This window comes from Pteropus vampyrus, unplaced genomic scaffold (assembly GCF_000151845.1).
Source record: "Pteropus vampyrus isolate Shadow unplaced genomic scaffold, Pvam_2.0 Scaffold1, whole genome shotgun sequence".
Classification (NCBI taxonomy): domain Eukaryota; kingdom Metazoa; phylum Chordata; class Mammalia; order Chiroptera; family Pteropodidae; genus Pteropus; species Pteropus vampyrus.
Window position 1 is genome coordinate 26,716,663 of NW_011888782.1, and position 21,925 is coordinate 26,738,587.

The 21,925-nt window shown below is 36.1% G+C and overlaps 1 protein-coding gene across 1 annotated transcript in view; it reads right to left on the reverse strand.

Annotated features, from left to right (window-relative positions):
- The window catches only part of CUNH3orf30 (chromosome unknown C3orf30 homolog), a 24,718-nt gene extending 4,377 nt beyond the window's left edge, over positions 1 to 20,341 (reverse strand). The window contains exons 1-3 of the mRNA XM_011355397.1: positions 19,181 to 20,341; positions 18,442 to 18,585; positions 16,614 to 16,676 (exon numbers count right to left, since the gene is read on the reverse strand). Of these exons, the coding sequence (XP_011353699.1) occupies positions 16,614 to 16,676; positions 18,442 to 18,585; positions 19,181 to 20,341 (1,368 nt within the window). The remainder of the gene's footprint in view (positions 1 to 16,613; positions 16,677 to 18,441; positions 18,586 to 19,180) is intronic.
- Between the last annotated feature and the right edge of the window lie 1,584 nt (positions 20,342 to 21,925).

Sequence of the window (21,925 nt, forward strand, 5' to 3'; positions counted from 1 at the left end):
ACAGGAAGTTTTTGTTCAATAGGTTTCTGCAGCTTTGGAATGTGTGATTCTGACAGATGGAAGCAACTCGACAGGGCTCAGCTCATCACGCCTCTGGAATGGTTCCTCCTACATCTGAGCTTCCCTCGAACATACTCTCAGAGCTTTTGTTTTCATTCTGGTCTGATTCGATCTTTTATTCTGCTTTTGTGCATTAAAAGACCTATCTATTGTTTTGACTGCTCATAGTCATGCTGGTTCATGTTTATCTGGTTTCAGTTTTTATAACTTGCATATGCTACATTAATGAGCATGGTAATTGTCCAATCAATGCTTACACTGAGGTGATCCAAAGACTGGTAAGGGGCCAGAGATCTGGAAATAGACAGATTGGAAGAAATTCAGGTATAGAGAAGGGGCTCAGGTAATTCTGATGATGTCCAATTCCTTCTTTTCCTCCGCCCTCACTCTCCCCTCCCACCCCTATGCTCCCCTCCCCTCCCTTCTCTTTTCCTTCCCTTCTTTTCCCTTTCCTGCCTTCCTCTGGAGCCGCCATGTGTCATACACAGCACCAAGAATATTTGAACAAAAGAAACATTTTTTTTTAATAACTGCATAACATCTCATGGTAGACATGCACCATAGTTTTTTCACCCGGTGTTAGCAATGCACAATGGCAGTAATGTTAGAATTTGCTGGATGCTTTAATTAATAGACTCAGGAGTTCTTGTGAGTCAGGGCCAGCTCTGTAACAGGCGAGGATTTTCAGGAATCTGACTCTGAGACAGAGTTTCGTGTGCAGTATGTTTATTAGAGATTAAACACCCATGGAAGAGAGAAGAAATAGGATTGGGCAGAAAGAAGTCAAGTTACCATGTAGATAGGACAGCCTCAGGCAGCACCCCTTTCCCACAGCCCCAGGGAACGCCAGACGATGGCCTGCCGCCATTGTTCTGCACTGGGCCCCTCTGTAATCAGTCCTTAGCTGTGGGTCTCCCTGGAAAGGTGGCTTTCTGTAGTGGAGGCAATCCCTGAAGGGGGATGACAATGGGGCTGAGAACTGCCAGCACTCCCAGCAGGTGGGCAGCAGTTCCCCCTTGATGGGGCCTGCACGGGAGATTGCGTGTCCATCACACTCCTGTTCCTCCTCAGCTCTCCAGGGCCTGGGTAGATACAGCTACAGTGTGAATGATGATTCACACAGTGGAATTCTATGCAATTGTGACAAAAAAGGATGCCACAGAAAAATGTTTGACATAAAAATGTGTTCATTCATTTGTTCGACAAATATTCATTGAAAACTTTTGATGTACCAAGCACTCTACACTAGGTCTGCTAAGTGCTAAAAGTGAAAAAAGCAGGTTACAAAATAGTTTGTAGAATTTGACACACTTTTATATTTTTAAAATGCGCATATGTATGCATGACTTAAAAAGTTCGGAAGACTATAAAGTAAATATTAACAGGGTTATATCTGGATAATGCAATATGGATGACTTTAATTTAATTTTATTTTATTTTGTAATTCACATGTTTACAAAGGATCTATATTACAATTATACAAAGAGAAACATGCAAGTTATTAAAAAACATGTGCTCTTTTGGAAACATTTGTGATAAAGTAGCAAAGAAGCAAACAAGGACATATGTTTCCATATCGTAGACATTTTAAGTTCTATTACTAGGATTATGTAGGGACAAAATAAACATGAATCTTTTGAGAACAGATAACATGAATATGAAATTCACGAAAAGAAACAAGTGACTAGGTAGAAAAAAGATTAATTTTCAGACAATAACTGCAACTTATTAGATGAGGAATTTCAAGTCCTTAATGTACAAGTACAATTGGTTTATTTTTCCAATAATTGTTTTATATGTTCTGCTAATTTCTCCTTTTTCTTAACCACATTTTAACCCAGTTCCAAAGCTTATCAGAGAATTCTCATTACTAAGAGTGTCAGTTCAGTTAGAAAGACTTAGATATTTTCTTCCTATCAGTGCAATTGAGACTACAGTGGTTTGAGAGTTTCGGGGAGAAGGTAGAGGGTCTTCTCTTTAATAATGCCCCCTCCCCATTCTCTGTATACACTTCTGAGAGTGAAACAACATTGTCTTATGTGGCTGGCCCTGGAGAGGCTGCTGTCCTTTCCTCTTGGTCATCATCACCATCCACCATCTGGCTCGCTGCCAGCAGCCTCAGTGTAGACTGTGGGTGGCGTACAGTTCTGGCTGATGAGAGTTTTCACCCAACACGTCAGTTTGCATCCTCCACAATCATCTACACTCCAAGACCCTTGTTTTCAAGATAGACCCATCTTCTGTATTTTTCAGGAACTTGGAACTAAAGGGAGGTGTATACCTATCCCCTTCCTGCCTGGCCATACCAGTCAGTGCACCATCGCCCTCCACTGCTTTTGCTTCTTTGTGGTTATTGCAAAGCAATTTAACGAAGCTGGTGACTAATGTGATTTCTAACCAGGCTACAAAATGTTGGTGCTATACACACCCTCAAACTTTTTAACCCTCAGGAGACTTTTCTCTGGGACAAGAAACCACTGGAATGTTTCTATTCACAAGCACTACCCCAGCTAAACATACCCTTCACTCAAAATCCATTTTTATGGGGGTGGGATGGAGTCGTAGTGTCAAATGGGTCGAAAAGAGACTAGTCCAATACCTGGAAGTTCTCTGAATTAGGAATGTGAGTTACAAAATGCCTTTTGCTCTAGTCACCAGTTGCAGGAAAGAAAACTTCTCAAATTGTAATGTTGTCTACCATATTTTCAGTTCCTACTAAAAGTCCCAAACATTGTCAAGTTTACTCTTCACAATAGCCATGTGAAGTATATACTATTATTACTCCTCATTTTACAGATGAGGGAGCTGGAGGTTGAAGAGGTAACTAGCTCATGGTCACAGAGCTGTTTAGAGCTAAAGACTGGTCAGTCTGTCCTCTCAGCCTGCACTCTTAACTACTATGCTGTAGTGTTTGCGTGTAGTTAGACAATTAGCATAACTTTCTAAATGGTATTAAAGCACAGCTTACATATTTAAAAAAAAATGAGCAAACCCCAAAACGATGTTCCTGAAGTGCCCAGGTCCACTCAATTCTCTAGTGACTACATATCTCTGATGTCCAATATTAAGGGACAAGTCTATGACACTTGCTGTGTTTATCGCAGAGATATTGCTAAGGATGTTGTGCACAATTTTACATTTTGGGCATGAGAGGTCCCAAGGGAAAACATGATCTCTGGAATAATTATATATCAACCAGTGACAAACACAATGAACATTTTGGTATAGAATCACCCATTCAGGAACTATTTGAGGTACTATATGTCAGATTCAGTTCTAACGGGAATAAAACAGACAAAATCCTTACACTCGTGGTACTTTCTATCTTTCTTTTTGCATTTCCCCCCTACATAATTGGAATCATACTTATTGACAGTTTTTTAAGCCAGTTATTTTTACTTACAATATGATGCATACATTTCCCTTTGGGATTATTCTACAACATAATTTTAATGAATGTGTTATATCCTACTATATGACTATGCCACTGGGTATTTAATGGAATTCCTCAAGTTGAAAATTCATATTTTCAGTTTTTCAATATTATAAATAATGCCATGGAAAATATTCTTGTAATAAAATTTTAACCACATTTTATTATTTCCTTAGTAGAAAGTCTTAGAATTAGAATTTCTGACTAAAGGGCATGTTTGTTTTAAAGTTTTTGTATTCATGCAGTCAAATTGCATTCCAGAGAGATTGTAAAATTTATACCTCTGATGACAGTGTAAAAGAGTGCCCATTTCTCTGCACTTTCATCCAGATTAGTTACCTTTAAAATTTTTTGTCTGTAAAAGATATTTAATTGGTATCTGATTTTTGTTTTAATTTATACTTTTTTTTTTGTCTATTTACATACTCTCCTCAATAAGTTCCCCATTCATGTTCTTGGCCCTCTTCTTTGATTGGGGGTATTTATGATTTGTGGGAACTTGTTACAGATTTAGGATATTGACCTGCCATATTCATTGCAACTTTTACTCTTAGTTAATGATTTGCCTTTTTGCTAACTTTTTTCCGTACATTTATTAAAATATTTCATGTTTATTATATAAATATTTTACTTAATGACTTCTGCCTTTGGCATTATGCCTAAAAAGGGCTTTCCAAGATTTCATATTTTTCTATTCTTTTATTTCTTTCAGTCTTTCTTTTTCTCTATTTAACTCTTTTTATGTATATGTACATTGTTACGTATGTATATGTATGTTGTTATATGATATAGGGTATATCCAACTATATGCATCCAAATAATTAAGCAATAAGTATAGTAACATTAATTGGATGCATACAATTTTATTGCATGGATATGTCACAATTTACTTGATCAATCTGTGGAACAATTAGAAGGTTGGACAATTATTCCACTTTTTTTTTATTACAAATTCGACACAAATCTTCTCTATAAAATTCTCCAGGTTCAATGTCATTTCTGGAAGTGTAATTTGTCTATATGAGTGATTCACTATAGGGTACTATGATGATGACGAGGCGTGGCTCTGGTAGTAGGTGACTAAAATAGAGTCTATAAAAGTTGTTTAAAAGGAGAAGTCCTTTGTTACTCACAGCTCACTCCTTTACTCTGTACCTGCCCACACTGAGCATGGAGATCTCTGAGACTCTGCCTGGATAAACATCTTCTCCCTTCACTAAGCCACCTTTGTGGGTTCTGAGGTAGGACTTCTCCCCTAGTGTATTTGTCATTGCTATTCTATCTGCTTTCTGTTTTCAGAAATCATAAAAATCTCTAGTCTTTCTTCTTCCTGCTTTGAGTATTGAAATGGATTTAGTTCTTTTTGAAAATCTTTACTATATTTTTAATGGAATTTGAGAAGGACTGCTTTTTCTTCTTTTTAAAAAATTATTTATTTTTATTTATATCTGGTGGTCTCCCATTCAAGTACTAACCAGGCCCAACCCTGCTTAGCTTCCAAGATCAGACATCAGGCTTGGTCAGGGTGGCATGGCCATAGACCATGGACTGTAGCTCCACTGGGGTGTGAATCCAGGACCTTCTGAGTGTAAAGCACCACTACACTGTGGAACCATGTCCAGGACTGCTTTTTTCTTTAAACAACAACAACGACAACAACAACAACATTGCACAGAGAATTAGGCAAACAACTCAACTCTGCCCATTGGAATCCCATCTGTTCATAATAATAGTCCACACTACCACTCTCTAGTGTTAGCTTGTTGCAAATTCTGCTAACTCTACAAGAAAAAAAAAATTGCCTTTGAGAACTTAATAAAGCACTGGGAGATACAGTTATCTCTTTCTGAGTTTTAGCCTTAAAATGTTCCCAAGTAAATAATAGACACGAAGATTCAAGCATAAGTACACAGTCATCTGGAACCAGATTCTCACCTTTAGTCTTTATTCCTGGCCTGAGATTACATCCTACCACTTAAGGACTAAGACCTGAATACAAGTACTGTTAGCTGATTGATCTTCTACACTAGACAATTCTTTTAGTAGAGAGCCTGACTCACTAAAAGTGAGGCTCGATCTCCATTTTCTCCCTTCTCCTTTCACTCACACACGTTTAGACAAGGTCACTGAACCATACCAAGCCCATCCCTTTGGTCGACTGCCTCACTGTGAAAGGTCAAAATGATAGCTGCAAAATGTATCGTAGAAAGCCAAGGACTGAAATAGCTGGTGTGGTCTGGTTAGTCATGTCACTTAAACTTTTCCCAGAGGTTCACCACAAATTTATCAGCTTTCATCTGATAAATTTGCCAGCCCGCAGTCCACAGATGAGCTGTCTCCATCTGAGTGGAGAACATTTATCAAGTCTGAGCACATGCACATTTTGTGGATAATTGAAAGAAATACTAAATAAACTTTGAAGTCACAAGCAGAAGATTTTTGGTATAATTACTAGAAATAAAACTCAGGTATAAAAAAATAAGATTTGTACATAATTGTTCAAGCAGAGGCTTAATCCATTGTAATGTGACTGCATAATTACACCAAACCACCAGTTAAACAATATGAAGAATCAAGTCTGCTTTCATTTCCAAATAGAAATTAAATGAAAGCTTCAACTCACAAAAGTAGTATCAGATGATCATCTCAGTTATGATTGCTGGGCAGATACCCTCATACCAGACAGACCTCGTTAAGACTTTTTGTTTTTAAATACTAGTTTGACTGGTTACACATTCCACATGGTGTACATACTCTTCAGGGAATAAAGGTAATGAGGAAGCGACATTCTGCCTCTCCCATAGGTGGGTACAGAGTAGTATAACATGTTTGAATGTTGCTTTAGGTTAAAAATCAAAAGGGTACTGTCCCTAGGAATAGATTAAATTATGTCCACTAATGGCAGAATATAAGAGACAAAGTCAAGAAGAAAATAGTAAAAATATATTGGAAGTATTAGGAAACAAGAAGAGATATTACGACAATCATCTTCCATTAAGAGAGAAAAAAAGTGCTATTGCAAATTATTTTTCATACATTTTCTGCCTGAAAATGTTATGAGCTTGGAGACATTAGATTTGTATGCTTTAAGAGAATTGCATATAAATTGCTAATATTCTTTTCTTGATCTTCTTTGGGATTTGTGAACTTATTATCGCTCAGTACTTTGGAGGAGTGACTATGGAAATACTGTTGCATGGATAAGTATAACAGTTGTATATTTTTGTATGATTAGCCAGAGGTATTGGTAACTGTTATGTGAATTTTCCAAAGATACTGTGTAGATTTTTATTAAAAAATTAAGAACACATTTAGGCGGAGTCACTACTAATAACCATTCAAAAACCATTTTTTTGAGTGGGAATCAGAACACGGTGTTGACATTGATGGTTGTAAACCATGTTGAAGAGAGATTCATTCTTTGTAGTTTGCTCTTTTGTCTCTGTTTTTTATCATTTCCTGTACCTGAGGAGAATAAAAAAGAATTTTTTTTCACTTATGGTTTTGGTCTACTTTGGAATCACCATGTCTTATAGGGTTAAGATATGTAGAAATTTAAAATACAGAAGTCCTTGTACTAAACTGATACAAATAATTTAGACTTTGATAATTCAGGAATACATATTTTAATCTCTAGGGAAACCAGTAAAAATATAAGAGGACAGTGACCCTATTCTGAATGATACTGTAATTATAGATATAGTAAGTGTAGATATCATATACATTTTTTCAAAACCTACGGAATGTACAACACAAAGAAAGAACCCTATGTAAACCATGGACTTTAGTTAATAGTGTATCAATATTGTCTCATCAATTGTAACAAATGTTCCACGCTAATGCAAGATATTAATAATAGGAGAAACTGACAGAAATCATTCACTAAAGGGCAACTAGAAAATGATATTTAATGATCTCTATAAACAATCTAATGTTTAAAAACCCATAAGTTGAAGAAATCATAATGAAAATTAGAAACTTTTTAATGAAATACCACATACTTAAATTTGTGATAAAACCTTAAATGCATATATTATATATATAAAAAAGATCTGCTTTCTATATGCAAAAGTAAGCATTTTTAAATTACTGAAAATAACAACTGTGTAATATGTTCAAAATACACCCCCTCTGCCAAATCAACCCCCAAACCAAATCGAGACAAAAAAAAATTCCTCAACAACCAGAAAGTTCTGCGACTAAGCAAAGACAGGCAGATTTTGGAAGGGAGTCTAAACTTGGAGCAACTGACTGACATGGAATGAATTCATTTTTCATAACTGACCCAATGATGGTCACAGCCACAGCTGTGCCTAAAACTCACAGAAATGTCTAAAACTCACAGAAATGCCTAAAACTCTGATAGAAAGCCCACTGTCATTCTGGATGACGAATCAGGGAAGTAGCCTGGTTAAATATGGCCAGATGATGAAGAGTGAGGGGAAAATCTAGAAGAGGGAAGGAGATTCTCCAGTTCTGTGTATGAATCTTGCACAAGACTCAGGCTGACACTGAATCATGCACTTTCATGACAGACTCAAAATAGTATGGCAAAGGCTTAGAGAATTGACCTTAGCTATCATCCATCATCCACAGAAGATAAGAGAGCGCTTACAAATCTAATCTAACCATGTTAACTGCCAGCTAAAACAAAAACATTTGTCAGAGGAATATGATGGAACTCAGACTATACAACATAATATTTACAATGTCCAGGATACAATCTAAAATTATTTTTCTATCTATATTCATCAGGAATATTGGCCTGTAGTTTTTGTCTGGCTTAGGTATCAGGGTAATACTGGCCTCACAAAATGAGTTTAGAAGTATTCTCGCCTCTTCAATTTTTTGGAAGAGTTTGAGAGGAATTGATGTAAATTCTTTGAATGTTTGATAGAGCTCACAACAGAGCCATTTGGTCCTGGGCTTTTCTTTGTTGGAAGGTTTTTGATTACTGATTCAATCACCATGCTAATTGTAGGTCTGTTCAGTCTTTGTTTCTTCATGATTTAGTCTCGGTAGGTTGCAATTTATGCCAATCTCACTCTAGCAATTTATACTTTTCCTCTAGGTTATCCAATTTGTTGACTTTTAATAGATTGTTCATAGTAGTATCATATGATCCTTTTTATTTCTGTGTCATCAATTGTAATATCTCTTCTTTTATTTCAGATTTTATTTAGGTCTTCTCTCTTTTTGTCTTAATCTAGATAAGGGCCTGTCAATTTTTTTAATCTTTTCAAAAAACACAACTTTTGGTTTCATTTTCCAATTATTTTTATTTTATTTTATTTTATTTTGTTTTATTTTATTTACCTATGCTCCTATTTTTGTGATTTCTTTTCTTCTAACTTTGGGCTGTTTATTCTTTTTATAGCTCCTTTAGGTATAAAATTAAGTTGAGATCTTTCTTCTTTTTTGATGTGTTTGTCACTTGAACTTCCCTCTTAAAACTCTTTTTACTGCATTTAGTAAATTTTAGTATGTTGTGTTTTCATTTTCAGTTGTCTTGTGGTATCTTTTAATTCTTTTTTTGATTTCTTCTTTGACCCAATGGTTGTTCAAAATTAGAAAGGAAGAAGTAAAATTGTCCCTTGAAAATAAAGCCAAGGAAAACTTGAAAAAATGAAGAAAACTTCACGGATTTGTGAGATAATATCAAAAGGTCTAATGTAGGTTAGAGATCTAATTTTAGTCTCAAAAAAAGGAGAGAGAGAGAGACAGACAGACAGACAGACAGAATGGGACAGGAAAATACCTAAAGAAAACAGTATGAACATTCCTCAAAAAATTAAGAATAGAATTACCATATGATCCAGCAATTCCTTTTCTGGGTATCCACCCCCCAAATTTGAAAACATTTATCTGTAAAGCTATATTCACCCTGATGTTCACTGCAGCATTATTCAGGGTGGCCAAGACATGGAAACAACCACAGTGCCCTTGGATAGAAAATTGGATAAAGAAGATGCGGTATATATATACAACGGAATAGTACTCAGCCATAAGAAAAGATGAAATACTGCCATTTGCGACAACATGATGGATCTTGAGGTTATCGTGCAAAACAAAATTAGAAAGGAAAAGTTGAGAATCATATGATTTCACTCATATGTGGGATATAAAACTGAAGGCAACTAATGAACAAGACAAACAGAAACTCATGGATATGGACAACGATTTAGTGGTTACCAAATTGGCGGGTGGGTAGAGAAGAATAAAGAGTGACAAATATACGGTGTATATTTGTCAAATATACGGTGACAAAAGGAAATTTAACTTTGGATGGTGAACACACAATGCAATATACATATGATATATTGTATGCTTGAAACTTATATAATTTTATTAACAAAGGTCACCCCAAAACTTTAATTTAAAAAGAAATTACGGCTGTCGACTTCCAAAACTTGGTGAAAAACATGGATTTATAGATTTGAGAAGCTCAGCTACATCCCCCTTCGCCCCCAAAAAAGGTCAATTCCAAATGAGCATCATGATAAAACCCTTAGAAACTAAGAAAGAGAAGATTGTGAGGGCATCCAGAGAAACATAACATACTACATACAGGGAACAATTTGGAAACATAACATACTATATACAGGGAACAATTGTGGACTTCTTATCAGAAACCATGAAGGCCAGAAAATGGTGAAACCATGTTCTTTAGGAGCTGGGGAAAGAGTCAATTCAGAATTTCATATCCAGCAAAGATGTCTTACAAAAAATGAAAATGTAAAAGATTTTCAGATAAAGAACTAAGAGTATTCATTGCCAGCAGTTCCGCAATACAAGAAATGCTAAAAGAAGTTTTTTCAGGTTGAAGGGAAGTAATTTCAGAGAGAAATCTGGAAATTCACAGATGAGTAAAGAACATTAGAAATAGCATTTGTCTGTATAAATGTAAAAGATTATTTTTGTCCCCTTAAGGGTTTGTCCCCTTAACCATAATACATATGGTTATTTAAAGTAAAAATATTTTTTTTTCTGTAAAGGGCTGGATAATACATATTTTAGGCATTGCAGGACACATACTATCTCTGTTGCTACTCTTGAACCTCCCTTCCCTTTCCTCTTCTTTTAGTTTTTCCCCATCTCCTTCTTCCTCACTTCCTTCTCCTCCGCCTTCTTTTTCTCCTTCCTCTCCTTCCCTCTCTTCCTTCTCCTTCTTCAATGACTTAAAAAATGTTAATTTTTCCTTAGCCTATGGGCCATTTAAAATCAGATGGTCTATAGTTTTCCAACCCTTTTCTACATAGTTCAATTAAATAAAGCAGAGATTGTTAGAAAAGATAATGAAAATATATCAAAATTTATGAGATGCAACTAAAGCAGTGCCTAGAGAGAAACATTTAAAAGTGTCTATATTAGAAAAGAAGATCTAAAATCAATTATCTAAGGTTTACCTTAAGAAGTAGAAAGAAAGAGTAAAGTAAACCAAAATTAGAAAGAGGAAAGGAGACAATAAGGATAAGTGCAAAAAGAAACAAAATTGAAAAGGTAAATAATAGGAAATATCAACAAAGCCAAAAGCTGTTTTTGGAAAAAAAAAAAAAAAAACACCAACAAAATTGATTAATTTCTAGCTAGACCAATTAAGGAAACACAATGTGATTACTGATTCAATTTTGTGACTAATTATTGGTCTGTTTAGATTTTCTGTTTCTTCCTGATTCAGTCTTGGAAGATTGTATGTCTCTAGGAATGTGTCCATTTCTTCCAGGTTTTCTAATTTGTTGGCATATAATTGTGGTATTTTCTTAAAATCCTTTCTATTTCTGTGGTGTCAGTTGTCGCTTCTCTTTCATTTCTGATTTTATTTGGTCCTCTCTCTTTTTTCTTGATGAGTCTGGCTAAAGGTCTATCAATTTTGTTTATCTTTTCAAAGAACTAGCTCTTGATTTCATCTTTCCTATTTTTTAGAAAAATCTCTACATCATTTATTTCCACCCTGATTTTGATTATTCCTTTCCTTCTACTCACTTTGGAATTTGTTATTCTTTCTCTAGTTCCTTTAGATTGTTTATTTGAGGTGTTTTTGTTGTTGTTGTTGCTATTTTTTGAGGTAGGTCTATATTGCTATACATTTCCATCTTAGAACTGCTTTGGCCTGTATCCCATATTGGGTTGTTGTATTTTTATTTTCATTTGTCTCAAAGTATATTTTGATTTCTTCCTTGATCTCATTGTTAATCCTTTATTGTTTAGTAGCATGTTGTTTATTCTCCATGTGTCTGTCTGTTTTTCAGTTTTCTTCTTGTAATTAATTTCTAATTTCATACCATTATTATCAGAGAAGATGCTCGATATGATTTCAGTCTTCTTAAATTTATTGAGACTTATTTTGTGGCCTAACATGTGGTCTCTCCTGGAAAATGTTCCATGTGCATTTGAAAAGAATGTATATTCTTCTGTTTTGGGGTGGAATGCTCTAAAAATATCTATTAAGCTCACCTGGTCTAATGTGTTATTTAAGGCCACTGCTTCCTTGTTGATTTTCTGTTTGGATGATTTATCCACTGATGTTAGTAGGGCGTTAAAGTCTCCAATTATTATTGTATTACCATTGATCTCTCCCTTATGTCTGTCAATATTTGTTTTATATACTTAGATTCTCCTATGTTGGGTGCTTAGATGTTTATAAGAGTTATATCTTGTTGGGTTAATCACTTTATTATTTTTTAATGCCCTTCTTTCTTCCTTGTTACAGTCTTTGTTTTAAAGTTTATTTTGTCTGATATAAGTACTACCCCAGCATTTTTGGGTTTGTTTCCATTTGCATGAAATATTTTTTTCCATCCTTTATTTTCAGTCTAATTGTGTCTTTTGATCTAAAGTGGGTCTCTTGTAGACAGTATATGTTGGGTCTTTGTTTTGTATCCATTCAGGTACCCTATGTTTTTTGATTGAAGCATTTAGTCCATTTACATTTAAAGTAATTATTGATAGGTGTGTGGTTATTGCCATTTTATTTGTTGTTTTCTGACTATTTTTGTGTTTCATGCTCTTATTCTCTTGCTCTCTTCTTTGTATGTTGATGACTTTCTATAGTGTTATGTTTAAATTTCTCTTTATTTCTTGTATATTTCTTACAAGTTTTTTTGTTATTGCCATATGCTTCATATATATCAAGCTATGTTTATAGCAGTCTATTTTAACTTAACGGTTGCTTAAGTTCTAACACATTCTAAAATTACTACATTTTTTCCCTCATCCCCCAACATTTTTGTTTTGTCATTATTTTTATCTCTTTTCTGTATACATTTGTATGTATCCCTTAATTTCTTGCATTTACATATGGTCTTCCTACTTTCATCTTTTAATCTTTGTACTAACTTTATAATTGGTTTATCTGCTGCTTTTATTGTTTACCTTTGTCAGTAAAATTTTTTTCCTCTATATTTTCTTATTTTTATTTTTGATCTTTTCTTTCTTCTTAAAGATGTCCCTTTAATGTTTCTTGTAATATAGGTTTAGTGGTGATGAACTCCTTTAGCTTTTGCTTATCTGGGAAACTCAATCTCTCCTTCAATTCTAAATGATAATCTTGATGGGTAGAGTAGTCTTGATTGTAGGTCTTTACTTTTCATCACTTTAAATATTGCTTGCCAATCCCTTCTGTCCTGCAAAGGTTCTACTGAAAATCTGCTGATAGTCTTATGGGAGCTCTCTTGTGTGAAAGTAACTGCTTTTCTCTTGCTTCTTTTCAGATTTTCTCTTTGTCTTTAACTTTTGGCATTTAAAAGTTAAATGGTGTGGGTGTCTTCAGGTTCATCTTGTTTAGGACTTTCTGTGCTTCCAGTACTAGTATGTTTATTTCATTTGCCAGATTAGGGAAGTTTTCAGTCATTAGTTTTTCAAATAGGTTTCAAATCCCTTTTTGTCTCTTCTTCTGGGAACCCTATGATGAGAATGTTGGTATGCTTGCTATTGTCCAAAAGGCCCCTTAAACTATACTCATTTTTAAAATTCTCTTTACTTTTTGCTGTTCTGATTGGGTGTTTTCTGCTATCTTGTCTTCCAGATTGCCGATTCGATTCTCTGCTTCATCTAATCTGCTATTGATTCCTTCTAGCATATTCTTCATTTTAGTTATTGTATTCTTCAGTTCTAACTGGTTCTTTTTTCTGTTTTCTATCACCTTATAATGTTTTACCTGTCCTTGTTGAAGTTTTCACTGAGTTCATGTATTCTTATACCAAATTCATTGAGCATCCTTACAACTATTGTTTTTAACTCTTATCTGGTAGATTTCTTGTCTCCATATTGTTTAATTATTTTTCTGGAGTTTTTCCTGTTCTTTCATTTCTATAACTTGACAAATTATTCTAAATATGGACATGAAAATGTACAGGCCTAAGAACATCAAAGATATTTTTTTAAAGAAGAATAGGATATGAGAAGATTTATTCTTATTGTAAGGCATACCAATTAAGACAGTCTCGTACCAGAGCAAAGATAGACAAATATACCATAGGAGTCAAATTAAGAGCAGTGTGGAAAGCATCGTCTTTCTTTTTCTAAATAAAAGGTGCTTGATCAGTTGAATGTCCGCTTGAAAAAAAAAATGAAACTTTACACTACCTTGCACCCTACACAAAATCAATTCCAGATTGATTGGATATAAATGTAAAAGGCAAACAACAAACAAAACTTAACACCCTACCCCACAAAAAGAAACCCAAAAGCAAACTACAAGATAATATAGAGGACTATGGTCATGAGCTTGGGCTAAAGAGAGACTTCTAAAACAGGACACCAGAAGTACTAATCATAAATAAAAAGATTGTTAAATTTGAGTATATCAAAATTAAGAATTTCTGTTTATCAAAAGATAACTCGAATTTAAGGATTTAAATGTAAGACCTGAAACAATAAAATGCATAGAAGAAAACATAAGAACTAAACTCCAGGACTTTGGGCTTAAAGAGGATTTAAGAATTTGATCTCAAAAGCAAGGGAAGTAGAAGCTAAAATAAATGAATGGGACTATATCAAACTAAAAAGCTTCTGCTCAGCAAAAGAAACCGTCAACAAGGCAAAGAGACAACCATCAGAATGGGAAAATATATTTGCAAGCAATGCCTCCGATAAGGGCCCAATATCCAAAATATACAAAGAACTCATACAACTCAATAATAACAAAAAGCCAAATTATCCAATCAAAACATGGGCAGAGGACCTGAACAGATACTTCTACATAGAGGATATACAAATGACCAAAAAATATTTGAAAAAATGCTCAACATTGCTAGCTATTAGAGAAATGCAAATCAAAACCACAATAAGATACCATCTCACACCTGTTAGAATAGCTATAATCAACAGAACAAGTAATAGCAAATGCTAGAGAGGATGCAGAGAAAAAAAGAACCCTAATATACTGCTGGTGGGACTGCATATTGGTACAGCCACTATGGAAAACAGCATAGAGGTTCCTCAGAAAACTAAGAATTGATCTACCATATGATCCAGCAATCCCTCTACTGGGTATTTACCCCAAAGACTTGAAAACCCATATCCAAAAAGATATTTGCACATCAATGTTCATAGCAACATTATTCATGGTGGCCAGGACATGGAAGCAACCAAAGTGTCCTGCAATAGATGATTGGCTAAAGAAGCAGTGGTACATATATACAATGGAATATTATTCAGCCATAAGAAGTGATGAAATACTTCCATTTTTAACAACATGGATGGACCTCAAGATAATCATGCTGAGTGAAATAAGCCAGACAGAACAAGTTGAAAATCACATGATATCACTTATATGTGGGATATAAACCTAAAAGCAACAAATGAATGGGACAAACAAACAGACTCATGGGCATAAACTGTAGACTAGTGGTTACCAGAGGGTAAGGGGTGGGGGAAGGGTAGAGGTAGACGGGGTAAAGGGTGTCAAATATGTGTAACAGAAAGAAATCTAACTATGGGAGGTGAATACACAGTGTAAATACATATATGCGTGACCGTTAAAGTGTATAGCTGAAACTTGGATTTCGTTAACCAATGTAACCGTAAAATAAACAAACAAACAAACAAATAAATAAATAATTTTTTTAAAGATTAAAAAAATGGATAACTTTAAGGGATAAAAAGGGAAAGCACAAAGTAGGATAAGATACCTGTAACAAACACAATCAACAAAGAGCTCACAATCCGCATATATAGAAAATTGTCACAAGTGAATGGAAAAAAAAAAGACAAGTAATACAATAGAAAAAGAAGCATTTCCAAATGACCAATAAATAAATAGAAAAGATATGCAACTGCTTTAGTAATCAGAAAAAGCAAATTGAAACTGCAATGATTTATTACTGACCACTTATCAAAATGGCTGATGCTAATAAGACTGACAATACTAAGTGCTGGATATAAGTGGTAAAGATGTGAAACAGCTGGAACTCTGATACACACTGCTGTCGGGAGTGTATATTTGTACAATCACTTTGGAAAATTGTTTGAAATAATCTACTAGAGCTGAGCAAACACACACTTTGTGATCCAGTAATTTCCATCTGGGTATGTCTCAAGAGAAATATGTGTATACGTGCACAAGAGACATGCACGGAGTCTCATAGGAAAATTTTTTGCAATAGTTACAAGCCAGAAACAACTTGAATATCCATATCCACCCAGAATGGGTAAATTGTGGCATTTCATATAATGGATACCATACAGCACTGAAAACAAACTACAGCCACACAACAACAGCATGGATTAATTTCACAGTCATACTTTTGAGCAAAAGAAACCAGATACAAATGAATAATTACTACATGGCTCCCTTTATATGAAGTTGTAAAAGCTGACAACTCTAAACAAAAGTGTTTCATGATTCATGTTTAGTGTAAAATGATAAAGAGAAGTGAGAAAGTCATTATCATAAGTGTCAGAATAATACTCCCTTTGTGGGGAGTAACAGCTGAGGGAAAGGAAGGGGGCCTTCTGGGTTGCTGCCAATGTTTTAGTTTCTTAAACCTAAATGGTAGGTACGGGTTTGCTCACTTCATGATAATTCACTGAGTTGTATGTGTTTTGTTTTATACAGTTGTATGTGTGCTATATTTACAATAAACAATAAAAAGGTTGTTCTTTTTCTCCTATTCCATACCTGGTACAGCATAAAACTCAGGGGGTCCTCTGGCCTTTCATAGACTAAGTTTTCAGTGATCTGCTGAGAAAGATCATAAGGTATCGCGTTACGGTTCTGAGCTGAAGTTATGAGGTCAGTTTTATCTGGAGTTATATCCGAAGCAATCTTTTGCACTAACCTACCATGTACCACAGCATTTTAAAAAGATTCATTTACCTCTACAAAATGTCAAATAACTTTCTAACTACTGATAAAATTAGGCAAAGTAAGGTAAAATTTGGAGGAATAAAAATTTAGTAATAAGTAGCAATGGAACTCTTTTAGTTTCTAAGATCAAAGAAGTAGTGAGAAAATTTGGGGGACATTTCTATTTTGAGAATTGTCATTTTACTATACTGAGAAATTAATGTTATATGCTTTGAAGAACAGTCAGAGAAAAGAATTTTGAGTGAAAATTTTAAAAGGCTATATGATTTTATATAGAATTTCTTTCTGAGGCACTTGATTCTGAAAGGTGAAAATTATTGTGATATTTATTGTTTGTCATAATAAATGAGAAAGCATATATAAAACTTCAGAGATTTACTAATATATCTTTTTGTTGTTGAATAACCTCCAAAATTATAACAAGAGAAGTAGAATTCTCACTTACAAAGAATAGCAATAGGGCAAATTTTAGTTGTAAAATATTCAAGGTCTGTTTAATGTCCCCGACCAATTAGTATTTCATATATGTTTCTACTGAATACATTATTTGATAATTAATTTTTCTTATAACAACATTGAATGCATAAGCATTGTTTTTCCTTGACAGATGAAAACATTTATTTATAGAATGATTAGAATTCTACTTTTTTCAACAGCTTTCATCCTTCAATTTAATTAGTTGCTCTTTGATGCAAGCCAGAAAACCCAGCCATTAGTGCTCTCCCACAATGGGACATTTTAAGAAAGAAAAGTCATAGAGCAGAGTTAATGAAGTAAATATCACTTATCCCTATTTTATATGAAGAAACTGAGATTCACAGAAGTTATGTAATTTACCCCAAATAATGAAGATGAAAAGTGACAAAGTTAGGTTGGAGCTTTGGGCTAAATTTGCAAAGTTTGTACTCTTTCTACTATACCCTACTTCTTTAAATTTACACTTTTCCATTTTGAATGTTTTCATTTGAGGTGGGCCATACTTATTTCACACCATTCTAACTACAAAGTTACTTTATGTACTCATGTATTATATACACATATGTACCTTACTGGATAATAATATTAACATAAAAATAAACATGTCAGGAACACCAAACAACAAACATTTTATAAATGTAGTAATTTCTTATAATTCTATATTGGCCAAGGATATTATACTTTAAAGAAGTTTCCAGCCCCATATCCTGAGGTCAATAAGATTTGGAATTTCAAGAATTAGAAGCAACACTTTACTACTCTTTCCCCACAAAGAATGTAGTTTCTTAAATGGTCAAAGTTTGATTATCTTTAGAAAGTATTATATTCTGACTGGAAAGCATTTTTCTCTCTTTTTCAATTGCCAATTTTTTGCCCTTCTTAGTCTGGCTCAAACTTTAACCCTTGGCCAAGTTTTTCCCTGTCAATCAACCTACCTGATCCTTCTAAGTGGCTTCATATCATGGTAACTATCACTTATTTGGTGTTTATCATTTACTACTTTTGGTTAATACATCTTAATGCACTTACTGACTTCTCAATGAGATTATATCTCTTATAGTAAAGGCCCTTCGTTGTACCTCTTGAAAGCCACATCAAAGTTTGTCTTTTACATTATAATTACCAAAAAACTCTAAATTAAACAAAGGGAAGAGATGTTTACCTGGAATATTTGCAGAATACGGTGTTTCTCCATGTATTGTAGTGAAATTTGATAAGGATCTTGATATATAATAGAAGGGAATCGCCTCCTCTGAGTTTTGTTGTGTAAATAGGAACTACTCCTTTCCCGGTATTCTGAAATATCCTGAAATGGAAATATGCCCCCAAAGAGTCTTTAATAAATAAAAAAGCCTCAGAAAGTTTTGTTCTTATTTTTGCTATTATCAGTAGAATCTGGTGTTGATGGGATCTGAACACCACGAGTTGGAGAAAAGACAATTATGAGAGAACTGGTTGATCCTCCAGGTAATATAATGCACCTCAAGTTCTGGGAGGTAACTTAGGCTTCTTTCATCTACTTAAAATACTTTTCCTTTCACAGGGATCTCCAGTTGACTTCAAATTCCTTTTCCTTGGTAGAAGCCCAGAGAGGGTAAATGACTCGGGGCCTAGAGTTAGCAGCCAGATCAGGGCTTGAAACCCTGGCCTCCTGAATGCTGGTTCATTGATTCTTCCTGAGTAGCCGTAGAGTAGTAGAGAAAGCAACATATCTCTTTATTTCTCACCTTTCTTCTGCCCTTCCTAAATTTTATGGGTCACACATATCACAACATGTGGGTATATTCCTCATCCTTGATCCAACCAGTGCTTACTTCCCACTCCCACCACCAAACCAATACCATAGGCCCCGGCTTGACCTCCAACCTCCCATGTAGGTATCAAATGCCCTTTTAACCTACAGGCTTGGTTTCTGTGACTTGACTTTTTTCTTGACTGATGAGATAGTCCAATTTGGTTGATATGGAGGGGAATCTTTGGGAAAAGATTTGGTCGTTTCCTTGGAAATTACTGATGTATGCGGTAGCAAATGAGTTCGATGCTGGAGGAAAGTTTCCACTGTCAGCGTCAGATTCAGATGAAACTTTGGAATTATTGAGGTCTGTTTGGCTAACCTCAAATTTGCAGGGTTGTATTCTGAAGTCAACATCTTCGTCTTTCTTGCTGGTAAATAGTTTATCATCATACTGGTCACTTTCTTCATAGTCAAACTGGTTCTTTTCTGTGTCATCACCTTCTTTGTTCATTAAGTGGTCAGCCTGGTCAGATTCACTATAGTCAGGTTTGTCAACTACAAGGTGATGAGAACTGCTCTCAGCTTGGTCATCAGCCTGGTTTTCAGCTTGTTCAGTAACTTGGTCAGTAACTTGGTCAGTAACTTGGTCAGTAACTTGGTCATGCACTTTGTGGTAAGTCTTTACAGATGTTTTGTACCCAACTGGGTCAGACGATCTACGGTCAACATGCTTAAAAGCTTTTTGTTGAACCAGGCCGGACAATCTGCTGTCAATATGTTGAGGAATTCTTCGGTCAGCCTCACCAGGCAGTCTGTGGTTCATCTGTTCAGAGGCTCTTTGTTCATATGGGATAGGCAATTTACCATTGGTCTGTATAGAAGCTCTTCTTCCAGCCTGGCTGGACAATCTGCGTTCAGTATGCTCAGAAGTTCTTTGTTCATGCAGTACAGTCATCTGGCTATCAGACTGTTCAGACTCTACATGATCAGTTTGGTCAGATGCTTTGCCGTCCATCTGTTTAGATTTTCTTTGGTCAACCTGATCAGCTGCTCTGTCATCAGCAACATTATCATGGTTCGATGCTCTGGGGTCAGCCGCATCAGATGTTCTGTGCTCAATCTGTTCAGGTACTTTGTGGTTGGGTTGGCCAAATACATCGGGGTCAGCCTGGTTAGCTGCTCTGTCATCAGTCTGGTTATCTGCCTCCTCTTTGTCCAGGTTCTGCCAGTTGTCTTCCTGGCGATCTGTGTGGTTGTTATCTGGGGACTTGGCTGTGTTTTCAGGTCCCAAGGGTTCTGCCAGAGCCTCTTCTGGAGGCTCTTCCATCTTCCGCCTGCCCCTGACTGGTCTAGACTGCCAGACACTGTGGGTGGGGCTGGGCTGGGTTGTCTAGGCGACCTTCGGGGAAAGCATGACAACGCCGCCTGTGGGCTTTGTGCGGCCTCGGCACACTGGTTCTTCCCCGCTCTCCGGCAGTCACCTGGGGATCTGCTGGGTGCCAGCTGCTGCCGGGGGAAGGGTACCTCTGGCTCTGGGCACAGTCTGGAGAGGGCTTCCACCGATGCGCAGTGTGGACACGAGCGCAGAGGTGGACACTCTTCTTGAGATGACCACATGCTAGTGTCGCCACCGTTCAGTGGCTAGGTCTCAGGGCTCTGTGAATTGCTGCCTTAGAGCGGTACCTTCCTCTCTCTTCCTTGAGGAAGTTGACAGCGACGTCTGTGAAATCTGAACTTTCCGGTATCACTCCTCTAATCAACAAAATATTGGCTGTTGAACGGGCGTCCAACCACAGGAGGGCTGCACACCAGAGCAGAGGTTGCTATTGCCATCCTATCAAATCTGCGCTTTGTCCATCTAATGCCTAATGACGATTGTCTTGCACAGTGTATTAGTGCTGGGCACTGTGCTAGTAAATGAACCTGCTAAATGTTATTCTTCTTTAGACTTTAATTGGTATTGTGGTGACCTGACCAAATTATGTGTTTTTACTTTTAATTTTTTAAAGCCATTTTAAAATCCTGTCGTTACAAATGGTGCTGGGGCTGTTTTTAGTGGTACCAGGCAGAGTTTAGCCCTCTTAACACTCATGTTACCAAAGTCATAGGGCTCTTTCCTCACAATAAAAGAGTGCGAAGAGGAGAGTTTTGCTCCCCAGCCCCCTCCATCCCTCACCTCCCACACACCCTTTGGCAGTTCATTACTGCAAAAGCAGTCTCTTCTCTGTCTCAAGGGATGGGTGAGCAGCTGTTCCCATTCCTTCTGGGAAGACAGGTCCTGGCTGTGGAAACCCAAGCCCCAAGATTTAGACATATATGGCTAAAGGGCTAGAGAGAGGAGAGGAGGTACAGTGAGAATGGGTTCTAAAATCATACTCCCCAACAACCTTATAGCAGAAAGGAGGGCTGGGGTTAGGAATAGAGCTCCAGAAAGCAAGGGAGTAAGGAGGTGGGAGAAAGATAGGAAAGATGTTTTACAAATGGGGGAATTTGATGGTGGTGGCCCCTAGGGCCCAGGTTTTGAAACCTGTCTCTCCCTGGTTGAAAGAAACTAAGAATCCACTTCAGACCAGCACACCCTCTACTTTCAGAAGTAGAGCAGTACAGATGTGATTGATCAAGATGTTAGATTGACTTTGGAAAGCCTAAAATTACTGAGGCGGGCCAAGGATTGGCAGTGTGATGCCAGATATCCATTTAATATGGGTTTAATTGCATTCAGTAATTAGAGATAAGACTTAAAATCCAAATACAGATAGTTGTGATTAAGGTTTGAGAGAGAGTAGGTACCCTTGGTGTCACACTTGGGAGCACAGAGGAGAATCTAGGCACACTGAAGTAAAATCATTCATTCAACAGTACCTAAAACATAGTCATGTTTGTTGAATATAAATATATCAATAATCTGCCT